The sequence below is a fragment of the Nematolebias whitei genome, chromosome 7 (assembly GCF_014905685.2).
Source record: "Nematolebias whitei isolate Nwh7 chromosome 7, NemWhi1, whole genome shotgun sequence".
NCBI classification, from domain to species: Eukaryota; Metazoa; Chordata; class Actinopteri; order Cyprinodontiformes; family Rivulidae; genus Nematolebias; species Nematolebias whitei.
Window position 1 is genome coordinate 43697151 of NC_056504.1, and position 25924 is coordinate 43723074.

The following is a 25924-nucleotide window of genomic DNA, read 5'->3' on the forward strand; positions in this document are numbered from 1 at the left end:
GCACAAACTAGCTGCTACAAGCTAAATGTAGCTTGCACAAACTAGCTTCTACAAGCTAAAGGTGTCTTACACAAACTAGCTGCTATAAGCTAAAGGTGTCTTGCACAAACTAGCTGCTACAAGCCAAAGGTATCTTACACAAACTAGCTGCTGGAAAACTACTGATAAAGACGGAGCTGCATTAATGTAAACCTGTCTAACTTACTTTGGAAATTGCTACTCGGTCCAGCCATTCAAATGTAGGGCAATGACATGGGAGTTTTTTTGTATTTTTTTAGTGATCTTTTTTTCCCTTGTGCCAGGCTGTAGACAGATAATTATTGTGACTTATATTATGTAGTTTAAATACTGGTGTTAGAACGAATGTTGCTTTAATACCAGTCATTGCCCTCAAAGTGAAACTTCCTTTAGCATGTAATTACATTTTTGGTTAAAAATATTTACTTCACTTTCTTTTTCGTTCAGATTAAAAAGAAACAAATATCTTTGCAACACAAATGTAAAACTACTGAAGGAATGAGAGCTTTTGTCTGTTATGACTGCCGCACTGTTTAATTTGTCAGCATTGTTGTCACTTGACTGTTTAACCTTAACACATTTCTCACTGTACTGTTTACTGTAATACTGTCTGTCTTGTGTGTTACGTATGCTTTTTGTATAAACTGTGATTTATTCATGAAGAAGAGGAGTACAACTAATATTGTACACTTTAAAACTATTGTTCAAGTTAACCGTTGTTTTATACTTGTCCAAGGAAGAATCATACTGTTAATTATTACAGAAATTTGCTGCTTACTTAGCTAAAACAGGCCAGAGATTAGGTATACACATTCTTTATGCGCTATTTTCTGGTCTGAATAATTTTAGAAAATGTTAAAATGCTAATTACTCTGCTGGCACGGCCTTAGGAAACAAATTTTCACTTTTTCACTGAAACGTAGGATGTGATTGCTTAAAAAAAAATCAGTTTACACTGAACTGAAAGAAATGGGTATAGGTTTTTTAAAAATATTTAAATATCTTATCTGAACAAAACAAAATGTTGCCAAATGACCTTGGATTTGGTGTAACTGTGAGGATGGAGAAAAGAGGATGCTTGTGCTTTTGTTCTTCATATTTAGATACTTTTTTGGCCACTAGAGGGCGACCTGACTCAGTTTTAGTGAGAGAAAACTGCTGCAGAGACCCACAGTACCAACTGCATTTAACTCCACTGTTGAATTACTGTAATTACAAACCAAAACACTTTATTTACTAAGTTAGTTTGTATCTCCCTGTAAAAGATCAATTTAGGCATTTCCACATTATATTTTTATTTTTCCTTTGGTGATGAAAAGGGTCAAGTTATTTGTACAATGCAAAGAAGCAAGATGCCTGTTGATGAAAGATGGATTTAATTTGATTACTATGAAATACTGAAACAAATATATGCATAGCCATGATACACGTATAGCATGCGAGCTATATTATGACTGTCTGATGTTCCTGTTTGTGATGATTCATCGTCCCTTGCATGCTGTGCCGGCGATGTACGCCTGTATCTCATGGTCTATGTGTTTGCACTTTTTTGTTTCCATTACTGTCACAAACATGTCCCTCCTCCCTGCCATCAACTTGTAGGAGGAGTATACTAACCCACTGGAGCAGCACCTCACTGTGAGTATGCATCTCTCAGCAGCTCATGCCGCCCCACAGCTCTTCTTCTTTTTCACTCTGTAGCTCTTTTTGTGTCACGGCCAACCGTTGCATAATCCATTCAAATTAAGACAGAATCACAGCTTGCTGCAGCAGCAGGCAGACTCTGCTGACAGAATCAAGTTAAATGTAATGTTTGAAGAGGGTTTGTGGACCAAATGGTTTAAATCAGTGATGGAAATTTAGCTTCAGGGTATAAAAATTTCCATTTTATCTCTGTGGACTTCAGTGAAGTTACTGTGGTGCTGCTTTGGTGTGTCATAAATCATCTTATTTGATTTGCTTTTTTGACCCGTTTGCATCTGCAGGAAATGGCAAGCACTTTGGCTCAGAAACACCTTCGATCCATCATCTTGAACGTAAGTATCAGTGCAAGTATTATTGCAGCTGCGCATCAAAATAAATGCTCTGCGGCTGATAAACTTTCAGACGAGCTTTGATGAACACAGCGTGCTCTTAGAATATTTTGTTTGGGACTAGTTACACCAAAACATACTTGTGAAATTATATGACTGTGAGACTTCAGTTTTATCCCTGGAACTAAAAGTTTGTGAGCATTCGGGAAATGGAAAGCTTCCCTCCCTTGGAAAGCTGTGACTTGAAACCGGTAAATGTGAAATGGCACCAAGTCCAAAATCTGCTCTGAAAGTGATTCCTTCTGGCATTTGTCAAGAAACGCCTGCTTGAATTGGCTGCGAAATGCAAATGTTAGTGAGGAAATGGCAGCGCTCCAGTATCCGGCAGCACCTTTAGCTTTTTCTGAACAAAACTTGCCGTTCTGTGCACGTTTGATGAGGTGTCTCGCTTTTCACCAGTTTGCAATTCCACTTTGCTTTAGTTAATTCTCTTTGAGTTGCAGCTGATTGTTATTGTGGCGTGTACAGATCGTTGCAGTTGGTTAAGCCTTTTTTTTTTTTTACTGGAAAGTGCTGTTTTGCATCCCATAATATGACATGTCATTTATGCATACATTGCATCAATGCCAACACTTTGCTGTAAACACTGGCTTGTTTTGTTCCAGCATGTCATCAGAGGAAATCGACCAATCAAAGCAGAAATGGCACATCAGCTGTATGTGCTGCAGGTATTGACCTTCAACCTATTGGAGGAAAGAATGATGACCAAAATGGACCCCAATGACCAGGTAAACATTTAAGTTGACTCTTTATATACCCAAAATGCCATATAATCCTTGTATAATGCGTTTCAGTGCTATCAAATGCAGTTTAGAAAATAAAGTGAAAATAAAACATGTAAGCAGTCCTCTGTGGTATGTTTAAATGAACAACACGGTTAATTGAATGGTAATAGTCTGCACGCTGTGAGCGTTTAATAGAGATAACCCCCTACCAGGGGAGATGACTTTCTGATGGATCTGCTTCAAGCGTAACAAGCAGACCAGAAAATTAAGATCTTGTTTTTTGGGTTTTGCCAGTGAAGGCCATCTGCTCATCTCTGATTGGTCTATCTGTTTTATTGTGTCCATTATTATTATTTTGGTGCTTTGGTGTTAAATGTTTCCCTCTTTATGCAGCTAAGCTCTTTAAAATTTTTTTTTTTTTTTTTTCATTTACAGGCTCAGAGAGACATTATTTTTGAGCTGCGTCGGATTGCTTTTGATGGTGAAAACGATCCCACTGGTACAGAGAAGAGGAAAGCCATGTACACCAAGGACTACAAGATGTTAGGATTCACTGTGAGCAACCGATTTCTCTTTAACAGCCTAATTAGAGTCGGACAGAAAAAGTTAAGTGTTTCTTTTCTTTTTCTTGGCTTCAAACGCAGAACCATGTGAACCCAGCCGTGGATTTTACCCAGACTCCTCCTGGGATGCTGGCTCTGGATAACATGCTGTATCTGGCCAGAGTTCATCAGGATACGTACATCAGGGTTAGTGTTGGCCACAGACACCACTTTGTTCTCTTGATAGAATTTGTTTAAGGAGTCTGACACATCTAACACGTCTCCTCAATCACGACAGATTGTTCTGGAAAACAGCAGCCGGGAGGATAAACACGAGTGTCCCTTTGGTCGCTGTGCCATCCATCTGACTCGGATGCTCTGTGAGATACTCCAGGTTGGAGAACTGCGTGAGTAGATCCGCATGTAGCTGCCGCGCTACTATTATTTTCTTTAGGCGTTTTTTAAACGGGGCAAAGTTGAAAGTGTCTTCAGTTACTTTATGTTCAAATTACATGACACCCCCCCCCCCCCCCCCCCGTTTGATGTTTTAAAAAAATAAAATGTTGAGTCGGCCTCTGCCATTTGTTTGTTTTACTGTTTAAAGATTTTCAGATGGCAGTCAACAAGTTAAATACAGTAGTTCCTTGTTTATCGTGGGGGATCCGTACCCTGAAGCCCCACGATAAGTGAAAAATCGCAGAGTATGAATAGTAGTACAAATAGTAAGTACATTAGTCCCTCGCTACTTTGCGGTTCATGTATCGTGGACTCGCTCTATCGCGGTTTTTCAAAATAAGATTGGACATGACACACACATGGCTGATTGATGGATGAGCCGCACGATCGGCACGGAGTTTCATTTAAAATAAATAATTTAAAATTATTTAGCACCTCCTGCACATTTGCGCAGCCCACACTGAAGGATAAACTTCCTGCTGCAGCTGATCAGCTGTTCACCGTGCAGAGCGGAGAAGTGGGCGTGGCCAAGAGCGCTTGCAGGTGGCGAAGAGCAGAGGAGGCAGGGAGCTGAAATTATGACATTCTGTGCTCTTTTGGAGCATTTAGAAACATTGTTTAGAATATTGTAAGTGTGGAAAGGGTTTAAAACACCTTTATTTATTCATATAATTATTTATTTAATTTAATTTCCCTCTGGGATTAATAAAGTATTTTTGAACTTGAATATGGACCGAGATGGGGTAGAGGCAGGGCAGCCGACTCTGGACCCGCAAGTCCCAGGCTCGACCCCCAGTCATTGCACATCTCATGGTGTCTCTGAGCAGCACACCCTATCCCCAAATGCTCCCTTGGTGCCTTCAATAGCCGCCCACTGCACCACCTGGTGGTGATGGGTTAAATGCAGAGAGTCAATTTTGTTGTATGGGAACATACCGTACAATGATCACAACACATTATATATAGAGGTGTTTTAAACCCTTCCTACACTCTTGCAATATTCTAAACAATGTCTCTAAACTCTAAACGCTCTAAGAGCACAGAATGTCATGATTTCTGCTCTCTGACGCTCTTGGCCACGCCCACCTCTCTGCTGTAGAGTAGAGATCGGCTGATCACCTGCAGGAGGAAGCTTTGTCTGCAATTGTGGGCTGCACACAGGTGCTAAATAATTTAAAATAATTTATTTAAAATAAAAATTCCATGCCGATCATGCGGCTCATCCATCAATCATCCAACTGTGTGTCGTGTCCAATCTTACTTTGAAAAACCGCGGTAGAACGAGTCTGCGAAAACGAACCGCGAAGTAGCGAGGGACTACTGTACTGACATTTCACCAAGGGCGTCAGACGCATCCGTAATGTGTGTGTGTGTGGGGGGGGGGGGGGGGACACAATTATGTATGTAGGTGTGTGTGCGCGCGTGCACATGTGTGCGCACGTAAAAAAAGGTGTACAAAAAAGCAGCATTTCACCTAGATTTCATTTAATTCCACACATTTAAAGCATGTTTCTCACCAAGTTTGTTTAAATTCATCTGTGGATTTTAAAGACATTTTAACTTTAATACAGAGTGTCAGATCGGCACTATTTGTCTTTATAGAGAAATAAAAAACATCACCACTGGACTTTTTTTTACTTGTGTTCAACACCACTCATCTAAATGATGTTTCTCATGAAGCTTGAGGACAATACGGTGTGGGGGGTTTAAAGACATTTCAACTTTAATGCACCTGAACACACAGCGTCTCACAGCGTCACAGTTACTGCTAAGCTAACATGCTACAGACGTAGCGCTCCTCTCAAGCATCCTCCTAACATGAATATATGTTCATGATCAAGCCCCTGGTCAACAACTGCCCGCACTAAGCTGCTAGATTGGCGAGCGAGTAACACAGGTACCTCCACCTCCTCCACCTGTGCGCGTTTTCTGCCGAGGCAAGAGGCAGGAAGAGACGGAGAGTTGGAGGTAACCTGGAAAACCTGGAGTGGAGTTTTAGTAGCTTGAGTATTCTATTAATCAAGTGGAATGGATTTGTTCACGAAGAAAGAGAAACTGCGCCGCCTGAACTGTTTTATAGTAGAAGTGGGGGGTCCAAATGAACGTTTTTTTAATGTGGGGGGGGGACTTGTCCCCTTCACATATAATGGTTACACTTATGCGTTTCACCAACATACACTTGTGATTTTAGGTTCCACTTCCAGTGTACATCAGCGTTTTACAACAGAAATGTTTTCTTTTCTTTAGCGAACGAAGGCTGCAACGATTATCACCCCATGTTCTTCACCCATGACCGAGCATGGGAGGAGTTCTTCTGCGTCTGCATTCAGCTGCTCAATAAAACCTGGAAGGAGATGAGAGCTACAGCTGAGGACTTCAACAAGGTTCGACATTAAAGCGCTCTCACAGCCGTTCTGTTTATTTGCAGATGCCATAGTTGGCGTTCACTTTGACAAACCTTGGCCGTATAGGTACTAAAGTGTACAGTATTATCTTCATGTAAAACAAAAAACTCCTTCCAAACAGAACGTGTATGGTTTTGGTTTATGCATCATCTACCAGTTTCAGACTGGTGAATTTAGTGCCTTCGACCACCATCTTTTTGTTGTAAGTCTTTTATATTCACCCTCCTCACATTACAGAGCTTGCTTTTTGTATTTGGCTTAAAACCAAAATATGCCCACAGAAATGCTTTGCTGTTTTTCTTTTGAAAATAAATCCATGATGTCAAGGTCAGTAGATAATTAGCTAAATACAGCTATTAAACCTAAGAGCTGGGAAAACAGAAGGTGAAAAAAGAAAATTAAAATAGTAATAAAACACGTTTCTCTTTGTTTTTGCCGTCTGTTTTCATACAGGTAAATAAAAAAATAAAAAAACATCTCCCAAACATTAACTCTAGTATCCCTGGTAATAAAACACAACTTTTAGCAGCTTTTTCGCAGTTTATCAATTCTAATGTGAATTAGAATTAGGCTGACACCACATGCTTCTGGTTCAGTTCTGTTGAATAGATGAGGTTATGCAGAAGGTGATGCCGTTCAACCACCATCTGTCTAGATGACGCTGGTCCAGTATGAGCAGAAGAACCACCAGGTTTCATGCTGACATGTATTAATGCTGTTATGTTCTGCCTATTAAACAGCTCAGTGAAGCAGAAAGTAAAAAAAAAAAAAAAGGTTATGGTTCATTAAATAATGCATGACGGTTTCTACTTAACCAGACATAAAAAAAAGAAAACGTGAACGCTTTTCTTGTCTTTTTATAATTGATGCCTGCAACAAAAGAAGAAGGTGTCAGTCTGCAGATTGACTCTGTCATTATGGAAAACAGGCTTTTGTGAATTTAACGCCGACAATTTTGCTTCATTATAAAAGAACTGAGGTAAACTGAAAACAGTACAAATGACAGGAGTAATGAAGCTGTTCATCATTTCTTTCTGTTATGAAAGTCCACATGTCTTTACCCAGCTGCCTTCACTTATTGTGTGTGTTCGTGTGTGTGTGCCTCCCCAGGTGATGCAGGTGGTCCGTGAACAGATCACCAGGGCTCTGGCCATGAAGCCGTCATCTATAGACCAGCTGAAGAATAAACTGCGAGGCCTCAGTTATTCAGAGATTCTGCGTCTGCGACAGTCAGAAAGGATGAGCCAGGACGACTTCCAGTCTCCACCCATCATGTCAGTCAAACTGTTATTTTAGCTCTAATAGTTTTTTTTTTTAGTATATATGTGGTGGACTGTGGAGTAAATTTCACTGAGCACTTTCAGACCTCTGTGCTGCATAACTTAATTTACATCCACCCCCTGCTTTGCTCTCTTATATTTACGTTATGTAATAGTACGCTGTTTGTATGCTTGCTGGCCAGTGCGCTCCCTTCTCATTTTATATGCCGTGTTTGCTGCAGTGAGCTGCGGGAGAGAATTCAGCCTGAAATCTTAGAACTCATAAAGCAACAACGACTCAACCGTCTGTGTGAAGGAAGCTGCTTTCGTAAACTGGGAAACCGTCGGAGGCAAGGTAGTCGTCCCTTTTTTTTTTTTTTTTTAATTCTGCAGGAAAAGAGTCGTTAATGACCATCTAAGACTGTTTTTGTTGTTGCAGAAAAGTTTTGGTTCTGCAGACTGTCTCTTAATCACAAAGTGCTGCACTATGGGGACTTAGACGAGTCACCTCAGGGTGAAGTGCCTTTTGAGTTACTGAGCGATAAGAGTAAGACACAACGTTCCTCATCTCTTAGCTAACATTTTTTACAACATGCACAGTGACCATGTTAGCTGTCAGGAGGTAGACAGCCCACATTTATTTATTTGTTTCCTACTTTCCCTTCAGTTCCTGTCTCGGATATAAAGTCTGTGTTGACGGGGAAGGACTGCCCTCATATGAAAGAGAAAAGCGCTCTCAAACAAAACAAGGTAGTAACATTTTCATCTGGTTTATAGCCACATGCACTCTGTCTTTTTATTCTTTGTTGCCTCCCAGTGTGGCTGCAGTATTGTTTAACTTGTTTGCTTCCCTCAGGAGGTGATGGAGTTGGCCTTCTCTGTCCTCTATGATCCAGACGAAACGCTCAATTTTGTTGCCCCCAACAAGTATGAGGTAAACTGATTTATACTCAGTAAGTGTTCAACCTTGTTATTCCACAGCCAGGGAAAATTCCCAGCTCAGATTAGTGGGGAGAGTTGTTTATTTAGTTTTAATAGGGGACAACAAATACATTTAGCCTCCTCAGCATGGGAGCCTTGAATAGAGGTGTTCATGTTTTTCAGATTGACTGTTTTCATTTTCACATAAACAGAATTCAGCTTTTTGCAGGAATTTCTTATAATGTTTCCACATCCATTTATATTCAGGTTTTATATTATCGTAATCCCAAAATGACGTTTTGTCAAAACAACTTTGTCAAAATTCAATTAATTTAAAAAAAAAAACACAAACATCATAACAATTTGGTGTGTAACAGTGCATGTATTTGCACTGTGATGGGTTGGTGCAGAGGTTTTGGGTGAACTGAAGACAAATGTGTCACTCGCAGGTGATCACTTCTCCCAGAGCGGGCGCACTTTTTTATTTAACTGCGTTTTGCCAACGCCCCCAACAGAAAATATTCAGACAAAGAAACTAAATCTAAACACACTACGCCAAACAAAGTATGACTGGTTCTGAATAACATGTAAAAGGAAACGTCTCCATCTTTAATATGAATCAGATGTGTGAAAAAGAACTGGTGCTGATGATCAGGAAGGGTTGTGTATGGCAGGCAGTTGTATCATGTAAGCAACAGCTTGAAAGTACTCTGGCAAGTCATTTGTATATTGACTCGGTATCTCTGGTATCAAGACTTGTTTTACTAACTTTAGTACTCAGCCTGCTAAGAGTGTTCCACATAGGCCTGTCGCGATAAACAATAAATCAATTAATCGCATAATAAATTAAAAATTTCAATCTCATTTTCATTTATTGGCTTTATCGTTTCTTCGTGTCTCTCTCGTTCTACTGAAGACACTGGATGACAAAAAGCTCAACTCCGGTGCTCTTCACTGACCCCCTCCCTTTCTCTTTTCTCTTTAAAATCAATTTTAACGATCCAAAACTGCGTTTTTGGATCGTTAAAAGCAGCTAAACTGAGAAGCTAAGCTACGAGCTAAGCTAACAGGCTGACTTCGGGGGGGACAAAAAACCTCCATCTTGTCGAAGCTCCAAAATTCACAGTTGAAACGTGCCTTCGTGTATAACGTTTTTCTCTGCAAAAAGAAGCCGATAACTTGTTTACTGATTTTTATTTATTTATTAAAAGCTTTGTGTGAAAAATGTTATGCTAAAGAGCTCAAACTACACCGAGCGTCCGCCATTTTGAGAACCCAAGAGAGACAGCTCATGTCACGTCAAGAGGCCTCCCTCCCATTTTTCTTAGAGACACACTGCTCTCTCCCTCACTAGCCATCCTTCATTTCAAACAGTCTTATACTGCCATCCGGTGGTTGAAAACGGGTACTACATGCAAAACAAATTTGACAATAATTACTAATTATTGTCAAACTTCAAATAATATTATTGTTTATCGCAATCATTTCTGAGACAATTAATCACCCTGCAAAATTTATTGTGACAGGCCTAGTTTCACATTTTATGAATTATTAGAATTTTTTTTTTTTGTTTATTTGTTTCATTATTTTCATATTGGGAGATGATATTCAGTGTTGTGTTTTTATTTTGTATGAAGTTTTGGTTAAATTATTGAAAAATAACCTTCGTTTTTATTTATTTATTGTTTTATCTTATTTTAAGTAATATTTTTCAAGTTAGATTCTGGATGCCTTTCATATCCTGTGGGTTACTATTAATACTGTAGTTCAGATGCTTTTAAAAAACATTAAAGTATGACCTTTTTGAACCCCTGTTGACAGATTTTCTTTTGTCCCACCCATAACTTCTGATCTGCTCAAGATAATTTAATGAAACTTCATACACATGCATCACTACTAGAGTGTCATGTACATTTTTAAACCCCCCAGCTCCATACTGCAGGTCAAGGTCACAAATCAAGGTCAAGTTTATACAAGTCTTTACTTGTCCAAGCCATTGCTATAGATTGCTGTATTGCTGTGTAATAGTTTTTCGACAGATTTATAATGTGCCGCATGCATTACTCTTTATTTTATAGAGAGCTTACCATTTGTCAAATCCTACATTAGTGCACTTTAAACCCTCCCCACTAATGAGGCTTGTTTGATTTATTTGTCTCGGTTTCTGGGAGCGTTATAGTGTTTAAAAAATTTGGCATTAGTTTCATTTTTTGTTGTACTTAACCATGACTCTCATACCCAGGTACCAACTCACTATCAATGCACTATCAAACACCTATTTTTAAAGAGAATTAAGTGGTGAGGTTACCACATGCTGAAAAATAAATTTTATTGTAACATGGTGAATTTCTGCAAAAACACTTTTTTTTTTTTTTAACACCACACCACTTGATCAAAAAGGAGAAAATGTGACCATCTTTCACAGTCAGAGGCTGAATTGCTGAAACTAATTTCACACATGAGCACCAAAAAAAAAAAACGTTCTCCAGAAAGTGCGGAGAATCTGGTCCAGATTTTCTCAGCAGTTGTTATTCACACATGCACCTAACAGCAGGAGGTTTTTCTAGTGCAGAGGCGGCGAATATGAGGGAGGGCATTCTGTGTGAAGAAGACGGGAAGCACAACGTGATGTACGCTGTGGAAATTGCTGCGATAAGTTCACATCACTTGAAAATATTAATTGCTGCCCTCTGCCAAAGGCGAAAGGTGAAAATGTTTTTGCCTGTCTGTGTGTGTGTGGGTTGGTTTGCTGGTGAAGATTTGTAGTCATCAAGGTCAGTCCCTGAAATAAATGGTTAAAAAGCAAACAACTGGACTTCTATTCTGAAGCTGAAGATGTTTCGCTTCCCATCCTGGAGGCTTTATCAAATCACCAATGTCTGGACTGCGTGGCGTTCCAAACTTTATAAAACTGCTTGAGAGGCCTGGTTGTGTATTTAGATTCACACTGGAACTACTCGCCCTGCTCAGTGGAGGCTTGTTAGGCTCTTTGTCTGCCTGGCTCACGGAGAGATGTGTTGGTCGCCTGCATGACGGTGTGAATTGAAGTGGAACTGGCTGAGAATCAGATCTAAAGCTGCACTGTTAAGTTTTGGAAAGTTGAAAGTTAGTTCAATTAGCGAAACGTCTTCAGCGTCAGAATAGAAGTACAGTCGATTGATTTTTAACTTTTCTTTTTTAAATTTTGTTTGGACACCTCCCCGATGAGGTGTTCCGGACACGTCCCACTGGGAGGAGACCCAGAGGAAGACCCAGGACACTCTGGAGGGACTATATGTTTCTCGGCTGGCCTGGGAATGCCCCCGAGGAGCTGGCCCAAGTGGCTGGGGAGAGGGAAGTCTGGGCCTCCCTACTTAAGCTGCTACCCCCCACGACCCGACCCTGGATAAGAGGAAGAAAATGGATGGATGGGTTTGTTTGTTTGTTTGTGTTAGCAAAAAATCTCATGAACTTCTGGACAGATTAGAATGAAACTCTTGTACTCCTACAACTGATTAACTTTTAAAAACAAATTTCAAGATGGCTGCCACAGCTAAGTAACCTTAGAACCTTGTAGGACGCCTGTGGCTGAGTGGTTAGAGCAGTCGTCCTCCAATGCAAGAGTTGTGGGTTCGAGTCCACCAGCAGTCACATGCTGAAGTGTCCCTGGGCAAGACACTGAACCCCTCATTGCCTCTGATGTGTGTCCCATCAGTGTATGAATGTGATAAAGCACTGATTAGTCTCTTTAGAATGATTTGTTCAATTAGCTTTGTAGATCTCTAGTAGAGTTCTGTATGAATGGGTAAATTGTAGTGTAAAGCACTTTGAGTGTCTTGATAAGATAAAAAGGAGCTATATAAGTACAGTCCATTTAGAAAATACCCACAATGGCAATATATCTGTTTATTTTAGAAATACTGAGCTAAAATTTAGTGTGGTAGTAGCAGAGCATAATCCCCAACACATACTCTGAACTCTACTTATTGTCCAAGAGTTTTGCTTACATCTTTGGCATTCTTACCATTTACTCTGTTAGCCTTTTAGCAAAATATGTCATTAACTACTGCACGCATTTTATTCAAACTTTAAAAATGTAATCATAAGTTGGGTTTTAATTACCCTAATTAAAGCTATCCGTCACAGCTAATTGACTTAGCCAAGACAAAAATGGCTATAACTGAGGCAAATTTCATCCTCAACACATACTTCAAGCACTAACACATTTCACAATATTTCATAAAATTTACAAACTTTGACTAAACTGCTGTCTTTTCTCATCATAAGATGATTTTAATTCCAAACTCTGGCTTTAAAGGCAGCAGGCATTCTTTCAATGAACCCTAGGCTGTTAATATTTATAACAGATTTGAACAGTGGCTGTTTTTCAGATCACTCAAGGACACCTTACACTTTAGAGACACTTACTTCAGGCAAAACATATTTTAAAATAAGTTAAATTAAATCTGCAAGTTCATACTGTATCCAGTATTTATGAATTTTATGTAGTGGAATTTTATGAGTTGACCCCTTTTAGAAAAGAAAGAGTTTTGAGAAAGGATTTGAATTAAAATAAAACCTGGTTCAATGAAAAGTGGCAGCACAGGGCTGAAGACTCAAGTCCATTGTAGATGGGATGGCAGACTGAATAAAGCGCTTGGAAGAAGAAGACCTGAGACTTCAGGGTGGAGTGTAAGAATGGAGCATCACAAAGAGGTATGGAGGAGTGAGGTTAAGGAGAGGTTTGAAGAGGAGGAGGAGAAGCTTAAATTCAGTGCAGCAGCTAGTGGAGCTGTTTCAGAATGGAAGCGATGTGTTCAGGTACAACAGGCAGCAGAGCTTTGGATCAATTCAAGCTTTTTAAAATTGATTTGTATGATTGAACAGAGAAGAGAATGAAAGTAATCAATAAAACAAAAGAAAAGAGTATGAATGAAAGTAGCATGTTGGTTGAGCGTGACTGTCAAAGACGAGTTATGAAAGTCAGCAGAAAGGATGAGACTATTAAGGTTTTTCAAATACAGTAGTCCCTCGTTTATCGTGGAGGATCCGTACCCTGAAGACCCGCGATAAGTGAAAAGCTGCAAAGTAGGGATAGTAGTACAAGTAGTAAGTAGTAGTCTATTTTGGTATATATATATATATATAAAGGCATTTTAAACATTCCCACACTCTTACAATATTCTAAACAATGTTTCTAAACTCTAAATGCTCTAAAAGAACACAGAACAACATGATTTCAGCTCCCTGCCTTCTTTCAGTTACGACTGCACTCAGCCACCTGCAAGCGGTCTTGGCCACGCCCACTTCTCGTTCTGCACGGAGAACAGCTGATCAGTTGATTAGCTGCAGGAAGAAGCTTATCCTGTAGTATGGGCTTCACAAAGGTGCAGCAGGCAGGTGCTAAATAATTTAAAATAATTTATTTTAAATAAAAATTCTATCCCGATCGTGCGGCTCATCCATCAGTCGGCCAATTGTGTGTCATGTCCATTCGTATTTTGAAAAACCGCAATAGAGCGAGTCCGCGATAAACGAACCGTGAAGTAGCGAGGGACTACTGTACAGGTATTCTATGTCAATGACATCTAAACTCATCAACAAGGACATTTCGAGAGGATGGACTGAGGACTGTCCATCCATCTATTTTCTTTACCCGCTTCTTCCTTTTCGGGTCACGGGGGTCACTGGTACCCATGTCCAGCAGTCACTGTGCAAGAGGCGGGGGACACCCTGGACAGGTCTCAAGTCCATCACAGGGACACATAGTAAATGAGATAAACGACCGTTCACTCTCTCTCTCACTAGGGAAAATTTAGAGTTACCAATCAGCCTAACATGCATGTTTTTGGTCTTTGGGAGAAAACCAGAGTACCTGGAAAATCCCACACATACACGGAGTGAACATTCAAACTCCACCCAGAAAGGTCCTGGGCTGGGATTTGAACCAGCAACCTTCTCGCTGAGAGGCAACAGCTCTACCAACTGAGCCATCACGCCGCCCAGACTGAGGACTAACAAAAATACATTTGTTTTCATCCTTAGGTTTGAGGACATTCTTGGAAAACCAGTTCTTTGTTTCTCCCAAACAGAAAGACAAGAAAGAGGGTGGACATTTAGAAGTAGGGTTAACAGACAGATACATCTGGGCACCGTCTTAGTTACAGTGAAGCTGAATATTGTTTCCTAGGAAAAAAACAAGGCACTATGACTAAGCCCTGAGGAACCCCACTGATAATTGTGGAGGGTTGTGATTGGAAATTACATTTCTTGACCCGAGTGTATCCAGAGGGGTATGACAAACCAAAGGAATGATTAGTTGGTGATACCAGAAGAAGTAAATCAGCAGGAGAGATGATTTAAGATGAGGCGTTAAATGATTAATGCACAAATGGGTTTTATGCCTGTGTTTGTAATTAAATCAATGCCACACAAATTTAAACTTGTCCAAAATCACTGAAGAATGCTGATAAAGACATACTGTGCAGCAGCAACAAAAACAAAGTAACTCTTCAGTGTGCACACAATAAATCTTCTGAAACAATTAATTGCTTCATAAAAAAATTATTACAGTTTTAACGTTGGACCTTTGTCCTGTATTTTATTAGTCGATAATAGAATGAACATTTGCTTGTTCCTTTATTGGAAACAAGCGTTCTACAAAGCCTCTGGGGCTGATGATGTTGACGTGGCACAGCCCTCACCTTTGAATGCTCCTCTGTATGTGTGCAGTATTGCATCTGGACTGACGGGCTGTGTGCGCTGCTGGGCAGGGAGATGGGCAGTGACCTGACACGCAGCGACCTAGATACTCTTATAAGCATGGAGATGAAGCTCCGCCTCCTTGACCTGGAGAACATCACAATCCCAGAAGCTCCTCCTCCCGTGCCAAAGGAGCCTAGCTCTTACAACTTCACCTACAACTACAGCTGAGATGTGTGTTTCTGTGTGCGCCTGATGCATGCATGTGTAGATTAAGGATTGTTTTATTCATCTTTTTGAGAAGAAAAGGCCAGTTTGATCTGTGTTTGTCATACAGTGCAATTGCCCGACATCCAAATAGCTTCAAAGAAAAACCAGAGGTCAAAGTTCACCACCGTGCTAAATTTAGTTTAGCCTCCAATTTTAATGTTTTCTAATTCAAAAGCAGAAATAAAATATGAAGTCAAAAAATCAAAACCTTCTTTTACCGTAGAGGAAGGAAAATTGGATCAGCCAAGCAATGTGTGGTTTCCATGGCAACAGAGGAAGTAGCCATCATTGCATTTTAAGTCCTGTATTTGCTCAAAAACTGCTTACCGCTCTAAATGTGCAGCATTACAGAACAACGTAGTCAGTTTAACTTATTTTATACATTATTGTTACCATTTAATTGAGAATTTAACCACTAATGATCTTTGTACAGTAAACAAGCTCCAAAAAATGTCACTAAATGGGACTAAAATTAACCCAAGTCCAGATGCTGAATCTTTAAATTCAGATCATCACGCATGGTCTGTTGTTGTTTTAAACTTCCCTGTTCTCAGCCCAAATTCGGCTCAGGTCCCGGCCACATTTGGTGAGCGGCACCGGATGGGTACGAGCAGATGGCAAAGCACAACCAAGTTTGCAGACTGAGCTTTAACTGGCCCGGTTCGTTTTGTTTTACTGCCAACTACTGTGTCGCTCACACGCTTCACCAGATGAGCACGCCTTTTCTTCAGCTGTTCTACAATGTGAACTTGTCATATAAAAAAAAATACTATTAGAAAAAAAACAAACAAGAAATGACATGTGATAATTGTTGCCTACATTAGGTGTCGTTTTTTTTTTTTTTTGTGCGGAAGTCTGAATGTGAGATTCCTGTTTATGTTGAATAATCTCAATGTGTTATGAGCTTTTAGCTCATTTGTGCCAGGGTCAATTTTCTAACTCTTTAACATGTTAAACATGAATGATATCATCGTCACTGCCTTATCACTCTGATGCTCATCATGTAAGACTTTTAGCTAGAATGGTTTATTAAACATGTGACATCACTGTATGATGTAGTTGTAGAAGCGAATGTTTCTGTTTATGATACCTGTAGAGATTATTAACCATAAACTGTGGAGGAAACACTTTAACTTTGTTGTTATTAGTTATTAAATCCTCAGTCTTTCAGTAGTGTGTTTATAAATATTAATATTTTGTGCCTATTTATTGTTTATACGTGCGAGAGGAATGAATTGATTTTTCAGTAAACTGTTTCAGATTCTGTGTTGTCTTTTGTTGCTCCACATGCTAAATGTTCATCAGAGATCTAAACTGACGCCCAGTAGTGATTAAATCAGCTACAACTACATTATATTGTGATCTTAAGCATTTGTTAATTTTAAAATCTTTTCGTTAACATTGTCATGTATTGACTTTGTTTCTACTAGCTTACCTGATATATAAAAAGATAAACAATGCTGTTTCTGCTTGGAATTAATTAGCAAATGGTTCATTTAAACGCGTTCTCGTTCTCTTCGCAAGCAAACAGAACTCCAGGGCTGCTCTGACCGAACCTAAACCTGATCCGTAAAATAACAGGCCAAAGACTGTACGGTCTACCCCTGCTCCTGTGTCATGTCTGTGTACACAAAACACACTTTGCTTTGTGTACAGAAACATTAAAGTACCGTTTCTTGTCATCGTTTACTTCGTCTTACGTTCTTCTTGAGACTTGCATTGTTCTCATCAGCTTGTAAATCCCTGCTTCTGTTTGTTAATGCACTATAGATTTATATTTTTGTAAATGATTGCCCGTTTTTCTGCTGTGACAGGAGTCTGTATGAGTCAGCATGCGACTTTTACACTGAAATGATTACCGTACTTGTCGCCGTACACGTCGCACCGCCGTATAAGACGCATCAGTCCAAATATGTCTAATAAAGTGGGAAAAAACATAAATAAGTCACTTTGCCGTTTAAGTCGCATCTATTATGCGTCACCGCTGACCACCAGGAAATGTGAGCTGATGTGCCAAAAATCAATTGGCTGCCAAATGACGGCTGCAGGAGCGTGCACAAGAGGACTTTAACAAGAATTTAACAAGATTAACACTTAAAAACAATTATTTGTTTGCTGGACATTATAGTAAAGGTGTGTCTCTGTTTAACTTTTCCTTAATAAATGCACTTTAATGGTCAAATCAGCTGCATTTCACCTGGGCGGCGTGGCGAAATGCAGCTGATTTGATGTTTGCTCCAGGAGTTCTGGAGAGAGGCTAAGGTGGCTTTGTATGGCAAGCCAAGTGTCTCATTAATAGCCACTTTTACCTATTAATGAGAAACTTGGCTTGCCATATTAGTCGAGGGCCCTCTAGTGGCTGAAAATGGTAGTGTTAAATATTTTCCATGTCAGAATGAATGCAATAGTCAGACCTCAGCCAAAAATTGGGTTAAAAATATGAAGGAAAAAAACAACAACTTATATTAGTCGCTTCAGTATTTAAGTCGCAGGACTTGCAAATTTATGCAAAAAGGTACGACTTGTACGGCAAAAAATATGGTAGTTTTATTGGTTTGGAAAGAAACCAGCTCCGTCGCCTAACTATGATGTCAGCTTGTAACGCAATCTGAAAATTGCCAATAATTTTATGTTTGTTTGTGGGAAGAAATATGTGCGAGATATTTTTTTTTTGTGCGTGTGTGTTTTAAATATATTTTTTAAACGGATGTTTAAAATGTTTAAACATTTTAACTGGTTGAAATGTGCAAAACGCTGCAAGCTTATGTAAAATATTAGTCATTTTATATTTTCATTTTATCTGCATGATGCCCTGAGCTCTCGGGGTCACCAGATTTATTCCAGTAAATGACTGAACCACTTAGCTATGTTCAGACATTACGTTCGGCTCCAACAACCACAGTATGATCCAGTTCGTGAGGTTTGTTGCTTTGGATGACTAACGGTGTGATTTGCTGTTTTCACATCTAGTTTTCTTTGACATTGTAACATTTTATTTACCGGTACACTCTGTAGTGTTACAGAAGAATGACAGAAATTATGTAAATATTTGAATATGATATAAATCTAGTTTATTGTATGTATATACAGTATTGTCTTGCCTTAATGGAGATATGTATTATGTTTAGTGTGAATAAATACAAAGTCCTAACAAATCCTGTTGCCTGTTGCTTTTTTACTTTAGCCTTTTCTTTTGGATGTCATATGTTAACGATAGTTTAACTACCGTAGTATTTTATAGACAATGAAAATGTGGCCCTCTCAAACATCTAATTTCAAATGTTTTGCCTTTTTAAAACTAAAATTTCTGTGACAGTAGGAAACTACATTAAACTCTGCTTTGTAACAAAATGTATTTGAAGCAATATGTTTTTTTCAAATTCTCACTTCGGCTTCTATAACTTTAATTTATTTTTGCAACATTAACATTTCCACACTCAAAACAACTTGTTGGATAAACATTAAAACCTGGAATAAAATTTCCATTCACTTTTTGGTCTTTCTTTACCGATTAAGCAAATATGGTGTTATAATTTAAAACGTCTATCCTGTGTTTGCACATTTTCAAGGTCTGAATAAATATTTTATTTATGTCGAGTCTGTCTCATCTTAATTGGATGAGTCAAACCGATTTTATTTAATAAAAAAAATAAATCGGTATTTAATTTTTCTTTCTTTTTACACATGATTTAGTTGCTTTTTTGTAGTATCAGTCTTATTAAGCAAATAAAACTAAATATATTTCAGGCAACTGATAAAACCTGTAAATAGATACACTGGTTCATTTAACAAGAACTTTTAAATTCATTCAACCAATTAGTTAACTTGAGAACTAACAGTAGCAAAAATGTTGAATCAGTCCTAAAAAATTTAAACTAAATATATTACTTTGAGAATATAAATACTTAAATAGGAAAAAAAGTGTAATTGTGAATAACAAATTACACATATTTGGTATTTTCATTCATCACATTACTTTGTAGGTGTTAAATTCATGTACAATGATCATAAATAATTTTACAAACCTAAACTGTTATTGGAAACGTACTTGGTTTTAGTTGGTAAAACATGCTTTGGGTGTTTTTAATTTTAATTTTAATTTTTTTAGTCTACAACAAACAGCTCCTGGGAGTTTTCTACAGCTGCTGCTCAGTTTCATGTCTCTTCCAGCAGGGGACACACTGCGTCTTGTACTTATCTAGTTGGCTTCAGATGACTTGAGCAAACATGCTTATTTTACATTAAAAAAGGGGGAAAAGCCATAAAAAGAGATAAAGACATAGTGGTGACGTTTGATCTCCTGTCAAATAATTTTATATTTTTTTAACGTACATTTCAATGTCACAAGACGATAATGACAACAATGTTTTTTATAAAGCTCAAAATAGGCATGACTTTTAAATGGTTTTTATTTTAAAACAGAACTTGAGATGTTTTATCAGGAATTTATCAGGATCTGAATGAGTATACATACATACAAGTACTGCAACGTGGACAACTTCAGTCCAAGATAGTAAGAGCTAAGCAAAAGCGTTGTTTACATCAATCACCTTGACTTCAACTGTCCAAACAAACAGAAAGGTCATTCAGCTTCAGTCACAATGCAGATTTTTATCAGCTTGGAGAAATTATGTTTCGGTCTGTGGAAACGTGTCGACATTAAACACGGTGGAACCCTGGAGGTCTGAGCGTCTCTTCTCTGTAAATATCTGTTTCTGCATTGCATCAAGCTCTTTTGTTTCAGTCTGGTGGTCAGCTCAGTTGTTCCTGTCGTGCTTAGCAGGAGTACGATTGTCCAGTTTTGACTTCCTGGTTAGTGGATAAACAGTCTTTACGGCACATCTCAACACGGAAACAATATATACTTTATACTGTATATAAAATAAATACAAATCTCTTTCTACACCATCATCTGTGATTTTTCTCTTGTTCCGAGCTTCAAGTGTATACTTGCCGTGTTTCATGTATGGATGTGAGTGCCACTTTAGCTCGCCTGCAATGATCTCAGCAGACCTTAAGTGGCATCTCTCTCTGATCTGGGTCATTGTTTTCTTCTGTCTTTTGAGTGATGATGACAGTCTTGGGAATCTTTATGTCAACACAGAGCGTACTGGGATTCTTTCCTACCTCCTGGCCAGGCTCGGTGTCCCAAACCTGCCCTGCTAGCAGCAGTATGAGAGCAAGAAGCAGTAAAGTGACTGCTGTGGAGGTCATCTGCGGGTTGAGCTGCAGTCTAGGCTGAGCCTGTGAGGCAACCTTCGTCCTGAACGAGACACACTGAGGCTTTTTGCTCTCTCTCGATCTTTGACTCGTGTGCTTGGAGCTCTCACTAATCCCTGAATGGAGACACACTTTGTAAAATGTCTCTGCCTGCAGGTGAGTCAGGTTGAAGCTTTGCACGCCGGCAAGGACACGGGTGGTGTATGTTGGTGCGTTAGCGTTTGAGTATACGGCCTGCCAGGAGAGACGGGTCGAGAGGAGGTTTTGTCTGCTCTGCCAAGACAAGATAGTGTAGTGTTCTCCAACCTCCCTCAGCTCCAACCTGACATCTGCTCTGATTGCTTGAAACTTCTTTAGCTTAATTGCCTTTCCCCTCTTTCGCTTCTTCCCTCTGTTGTGTACTCCTACTGTAACGCTGCGTGTATCGGCTCCGAATGCGTTCTCAGCCACACAGGTGTACAGTCCTGCTTCTCGGGGTGTGATCTTGCTGATCTCCAGAGTTCCTTCAGGCAGTAACTGGTAGTGTTTGAAGAGCTGGCAGGGAGTTTCATCTTGAGCCTGGACACTGGAACCAGATAAACGGTTGAATCCATCAGAAGTTGTGTTTTTGCAGAGGACAGAAGCTGGTAAACCTTTTGTTTCCTGGCTTGGTGCGGGTCCAAGTCTGAGGCCAGAGGGGGTCACCCAGTACAGTTGAGGTTGTGGCTCTGCAAGTGCTCTGCAGTGCAAAACTAGCTTCCCTCCTTCTTGAACCCCTACATAGGAAGGGAGGGAACTGGCAGGAATGGTGGGCAGACAGTAGGCAGACATTTCTCCAGAAGACACTTCTCGCACTCTGCGCCCTCTCAGTTCTGGAGGTTCAGAACACAAGGTTGCTTTGGGTTGGATGAAACGCACCACCCGAACTGTTGGTGTGTTCATTTGCGTGTCCTTCTTAATGTGAAAATGAGAGGTGTCCCTGGCAGCCCAGTGAAACAGGCAGTCGCATTGCAGTGGGTTGGAGTGTAGGCTGACCTCCTGGAGACTCGGCAGGGAGAGGATAATGTGCTGGTGCAGAGCACTCAGAGAATTAGAGCTCAGCATTAGACTCTCCAGCCTGCTCAGCCTGGAAAAAGCCTTAGGGTGAATGTAAGACAAACGCGGGTTGTTGGTAATTTCAAGCTTGGTGAGCTCTGGAAGGTTCTCCAGGGCAGCTTTCTCAATCGACACCAACTCCTCCATGTTGTTGAGACCGAGCTCCTTTAGGTGGAACATATCTTTGAAGTCTTCTGTCTCGACCAGTTTGATGCGGTTCTTATTAAGGTCAAGAAACTTCAGTCCTGGCACTCTCTTCAGGGCTTGTCTTGGGACTTTGGTCAGAAGGTTGTCATAGAAAGACAGGCTTTCAAGGCCATCAAGCCCTTGAAGTGCTTCTTCAGCCAAGCCTTTCAGACCCATACTACCAAGGACAAGGCTCCGAAGGGATTTTAGGGTTGCAAAACCCTTTTCAGGCAGGGCTTCCACAGGGTTCTCTCCTAGCATGAGAACTTCCAAGCAAGGCAAAGCCCTGAACCACACTGGGTCAATAGTAGTGAGTCTGTTGTTGTTGATATGAAGACGGAGAAGAGAGTCAAGACCTGAGAAGGCTCCAGGTGCTATCGAATGTAAGTTATTATGGCTGAGGAAGAGCTCTTGCAAAGCTGGCAGCGAAGAGAATGACTCCTCTGGAAGGTGACTGAGATGGTTTTCTTCCAGGTGTAAGGACAGCAGAGCAGGCAGGGACATGCTCTGAGTTATCATCCTGACACGACTGAAGCGGTTCTGGGAGAGGTCCAGGTCGGTGAGGTTGGGAAGTTCGTGCAACACTGCAGTGTCCAGCACTGACAGCAGGTTACTCTGCAGGCGCAGGGTGTGTGTGTTCAGCGGTATGGGCAAGGGGAGCTTGGTCAACAGCAAGTTGTTGCAGTCCACAGTGGGAGCCTCATGGTAGACTGAATCAGGGGAGAACCACGGCTTGATCTGACACACACACCTCGTTGGGCAGGTAACGTGCCATGGCAGGGCAGGAGGCAGTGAGCCCACAGCAATGGGCACACACACGCCAGTGAACACACACAATAGACAATGTGACTGTAGAAGCACTAAAGCCGGCCTCATAATCCTCGCAGATTTCAGGAACTGATTCAGACAAGGTTAGGAAGTCTTTGTTACGGAGAGGAAAGATGAATCATTTGGCCGAGAGATGTGTGAGCTAATTGTAACTGTGGAGCAGATGGTTTACTGTTAAGGCTCTCAACATTGTGGCTTCGGAGAAATATAAAAAAAAAAGCCCTGAAATGTTTTTGAAACCTTTCCTACACAACGTCTTGTTTTGTGAGTGGCTCTGGGCGCAGTGGCAGGACAGGAATCGCTTGGTGATGGTCTTTGTTGTCACAGCATTGGGCTCATGTGCTGACCGAAGGTGGGCGACTCATTTCTGGATCACTGTTGTCAGAAACACAAGTAAAGACAAATAAGTATTTAAACACAAACAAACAAAAAAAAAAAAAAAGAGGAAAAACTTTAGCTAATCACACATTAAATAAAGTCTCAATGCTCCACTTACACAAAGACTCGTTACTTTTAACATCTCATCAGTTCTCCAACAATTTATACTCAATTTGGATGTTATATTTTTTTGAATAACAAGTTATTTTCAATGACTCATAAAAGCAGAAATAGTCTGCCGCTTAGAACAATAATGGAGCGATGAAAAAGAGAAAATGGACAGAAAAGACTGAAATAACCCGGCGAGGAGCGTTTGTCCTCTGAAAAGAAGCTAAAGTCCGTTTTGGCAGAGGCACATAAATGACGACAATCATGGTAAAACCCGTGAGAAGATGGTTTCACACATTACTGGTGGAAGAAAGACAGAGAAAAATTGTGTTCTGTTCCAACTTTTAGTGTAGGTTTCAGCCAGGAGTGCAGGAGTGATGAAATCATGTAGCAAGCATGTAAATATTTCATATAAGTACTTCACAATCTGTGTTAGTCATTGCATGGCCTCCCACTAACCATATTTATTATGTAACGTTTTTAAAAAGACCCCAAGGACCTTTTGTGATATCAGTCGTCCGCATATTAGACAATCTGCTGGATCACATATCGCTACATGAATCAGTGACTGGTAGACTTTTAAATTCACAGCGTTAACAATCATGGTACAAAACGCTCACAGTACTGCGTCATGATGCATCCCAATAACTGACTGACTGATGCTCTCTGCGTCCTCCATCATTTTTTAGTATCTTATTTTAATCTCATTATCAAGGCTGCGTAACAGAGAATGCTGAAAACGCTGCTTGTTAGCGTTTAACTGCGCTTATAGTTTAAATAAAACAAAAGGAAAATTGTGATTCTTTGGATGAAATAATTTCTCACTCGGTTCACATGTGACAAAAACATGAACTGTTTATAAAATAAAATAAGAATTGTCAGGAGAGCTTTTTATTGCCTGCTGCCAAAAGGCGGAAGAAGATGATCATATTAGCTGCATACGTGTCTGTCACCAAAATACCTCATGAACCAGCGGAGAAATGTTAATGAAACTTTCCATAAATAATTATTTGAACAGCCACAACTGGTTCACTTGTGGAATCAACCTGATTCGTAATGGCTGCCACAGCTAACTGACCTATAAAAACACATAAAAGGTTACAACTCCATCATTTTTACAGATACTGAGTCGAAATTTAATGTGGTAGAAACTGAGAGTTATCTCCAACATATACTTTAATTTTGCTACGTTGCATGAGATTGTGCGTGACATTATTTTCAAGGTTTAGGTAAAACGTTGCCAACGCCATAATTTCTTGACACCAAAGGATTTTGATGTAAAACTGTCTTTAAAGGCAGCAGATGATCCAGAATCCTCCCCCCCCCATCTCTATGATTTGCCACAGCCGTATGTCCCACCATGTTCCCTGAGGTCAGCGGACCAGTTGCTCCTCACAGTTCCAGGAACTCGTCTTAAGCGCAGAGGTAACAGGGCTTTCTCTGTAGCAGGACCAAGACTTTGGAACGAGTTACCTCTGCTTGTCAGACAGGCCCCCTCCCTCTCGGTTTTCAAATCCCGTTTAAAAATCCACTACTATTCCGTAGCTTTCAACACCAGAGGATCTGTGTTTTGAACCTGTTTGCTTCACACAGGTTAGTTGTCATATTTATTATCTGCAACATTTTTATGTCTATATTCTGATTTAACTTCATTTTGTATGTTGCTTTGTGCGTTTCCAGTTTTTCTGTTTGTACAGCACTTTGGTTGGCCTTGTCGCTGTTTTAATTGCTCTATAAATAAAATGGTATGGTATGATACAGATTATTTAACGAATGCCAGACTTTCATTTTAATTAAATGTTTCTGGACTTCTATTTTGGTGCACTGTGTAAAAAAAATAAAAAAATAAATAAAAGTGATTTTATGTCAATTTTCTGGGGAGATCTTTTAGATATTTATTAACAATAATAATAATAATTTTAAGACCACTAGTGAGTGTGAACAGTCACTGATTGACAAACAAGTGTGAAATCAGAGGGAGTGTAAACAGATGGGTAGACATTTTGAATAAATTAAATATTTTCTTGTATAAAAACTTTAGTTTTATTGGGAAATAATTTTTGTCCTAAAGATTTAAATGAAAAAATATTCAAAATCTAATTAAATGTACAGTATATTTTTTATTGCCAGTCATTCTAGAGGAAGTAAAAAAAAAAAAAAAAAAAATTAATAATCTGTCTTAAATACATATTCTTGGGCTTAATCAATGGTGCTTGCACATGCTGAGAAGCCATGTGACATTGTTGCTATGGGAACCAATCTACCAGCCTTTATCTGTATTCTTGTTAATGGGCTTTCTATGGTTTGGTCACTTTAAAAGATCTGGGACTGGTCTAACTGGACTGAGGAAACCTGCTGTACCCTCTCAGACTGGATCTATTTTTGTTTCGACTGTTCAGTCTGCAGATCCTTGCTGCAGCCGGCTGCTTCGTGTCTGGACCTTCTGTTTTCTCTCTCTGCCCTGTTCCTGTCTGACTGCTTTCAAGTAAAGGTCACCATCGCCTGAAAAAGTTTAGATTTTTATCCACCATCAAAACAGGAATCCCTCTGACGGGGCTTCTTGATACTAAGAAGCATGCAACCTGCAGTAGAAGAAACAGATGTGGCTGGATTAATTTCCTCCAACACACAGCTACATAACCTCCAACAACTGTGCTATAATTCAGTTCAGTGCAATTTATTTATATAGTGCCAAGTCACAACAGAAGTCATCTCAGGGCACTGAACAGAAACATTCATATATATATATATATATATATA

The 25924-nt window shown here is 39.8% G+C and overlaps 3 protein-coding genes across 3 annotated transcripts in view; 1 reads left to right on the forward strand and 2 right to left on the reverse strand.

Moving 5' to 3' along the window:
* Positions 1 to 16076, forward strand: part of elmo2 (engulfment and cell motility 2) — a 29349-nt gene extending 13273 nt beyond the window's left edge. Inside the window, exons 10-22 of the mRNA XM_037678949.1 lie at positions 1621 to 1656; positions 2004 to 2054; positions 2717 to 2839; positions 3272 to 3391; positions 3481 to 3585; positions 3677 to 3785; positions 6082 to 6218; positions 7350 to 7513; positions 7741 to 7853; positions 7938 to 8045; positions 8166 to 8248; positions 8355 to 8432; positions 15131 to 16076. Of these exons, the coding sequence (XP_037534877.1) occupies positions 1621 to 1656; positions 2004 to 2054; positions 2717 to 2839; positions 3272 to 3391; positions 3481 to 3585; positions 3677 to 3785; positions 6082 to 6218; positions 7350 to 7513; positions 7741 to 7853; positions 7938 to 8045; positions 8166 to 8248; positions 8355 to 8432; positions 15131 to 15331 (1428 nt within the window). The 3' untranslated portion in view covers positions 15332 to 16076. The remainder of the gene's footprint in view (positions 1 to 1620; positions 1657 to 2003; positions 2055 to 2716; positions 2840 to 3271; positions 3392 to 3480; positions 3586 to 3676; positions 3786 to 6081; positions 6219 to 7349; positions 7514 to 7740; positions 7854 to 7937; positions 8046 to 8165; positions 8249 to 8354; positions 8433 to 15130) is intronic.
* Positions 1 to 25924, reverse strand: part of LOC119411943 (serine/threonine-protein phosphatase 6 regulatory ankyrin repeat subunit C-like) — a 1101338-nt gene that overhangs the window by 315593 nt on the left and 759821 nt on the right. The window lies entirely within an intron of this gene.
* On the reverse strand, positions 19953 to 22726 carry lrrn2 (leucine rich repeat neuronal 2). Its single transcript, XM_037678915.1, has one exon. The coding sequence runs from the start codon at positions 22724 to 22726 to the stop codon at positions 20375 to 20377; it is 2352 nt and encodes a 783-aa protein (XP_037534843.1). The 3' UTR covers positions 19953 to 20374.

Excerpts from the sequence above, each read along its gene's own strand:
- lrrn2 (XM_037678915.1), bottom strand. The coding sequence starts at position 22,726 with ATGAGGCCGGCTTTAGTGCTTCTACAGTCACATTGTCTATTGTGTGTG.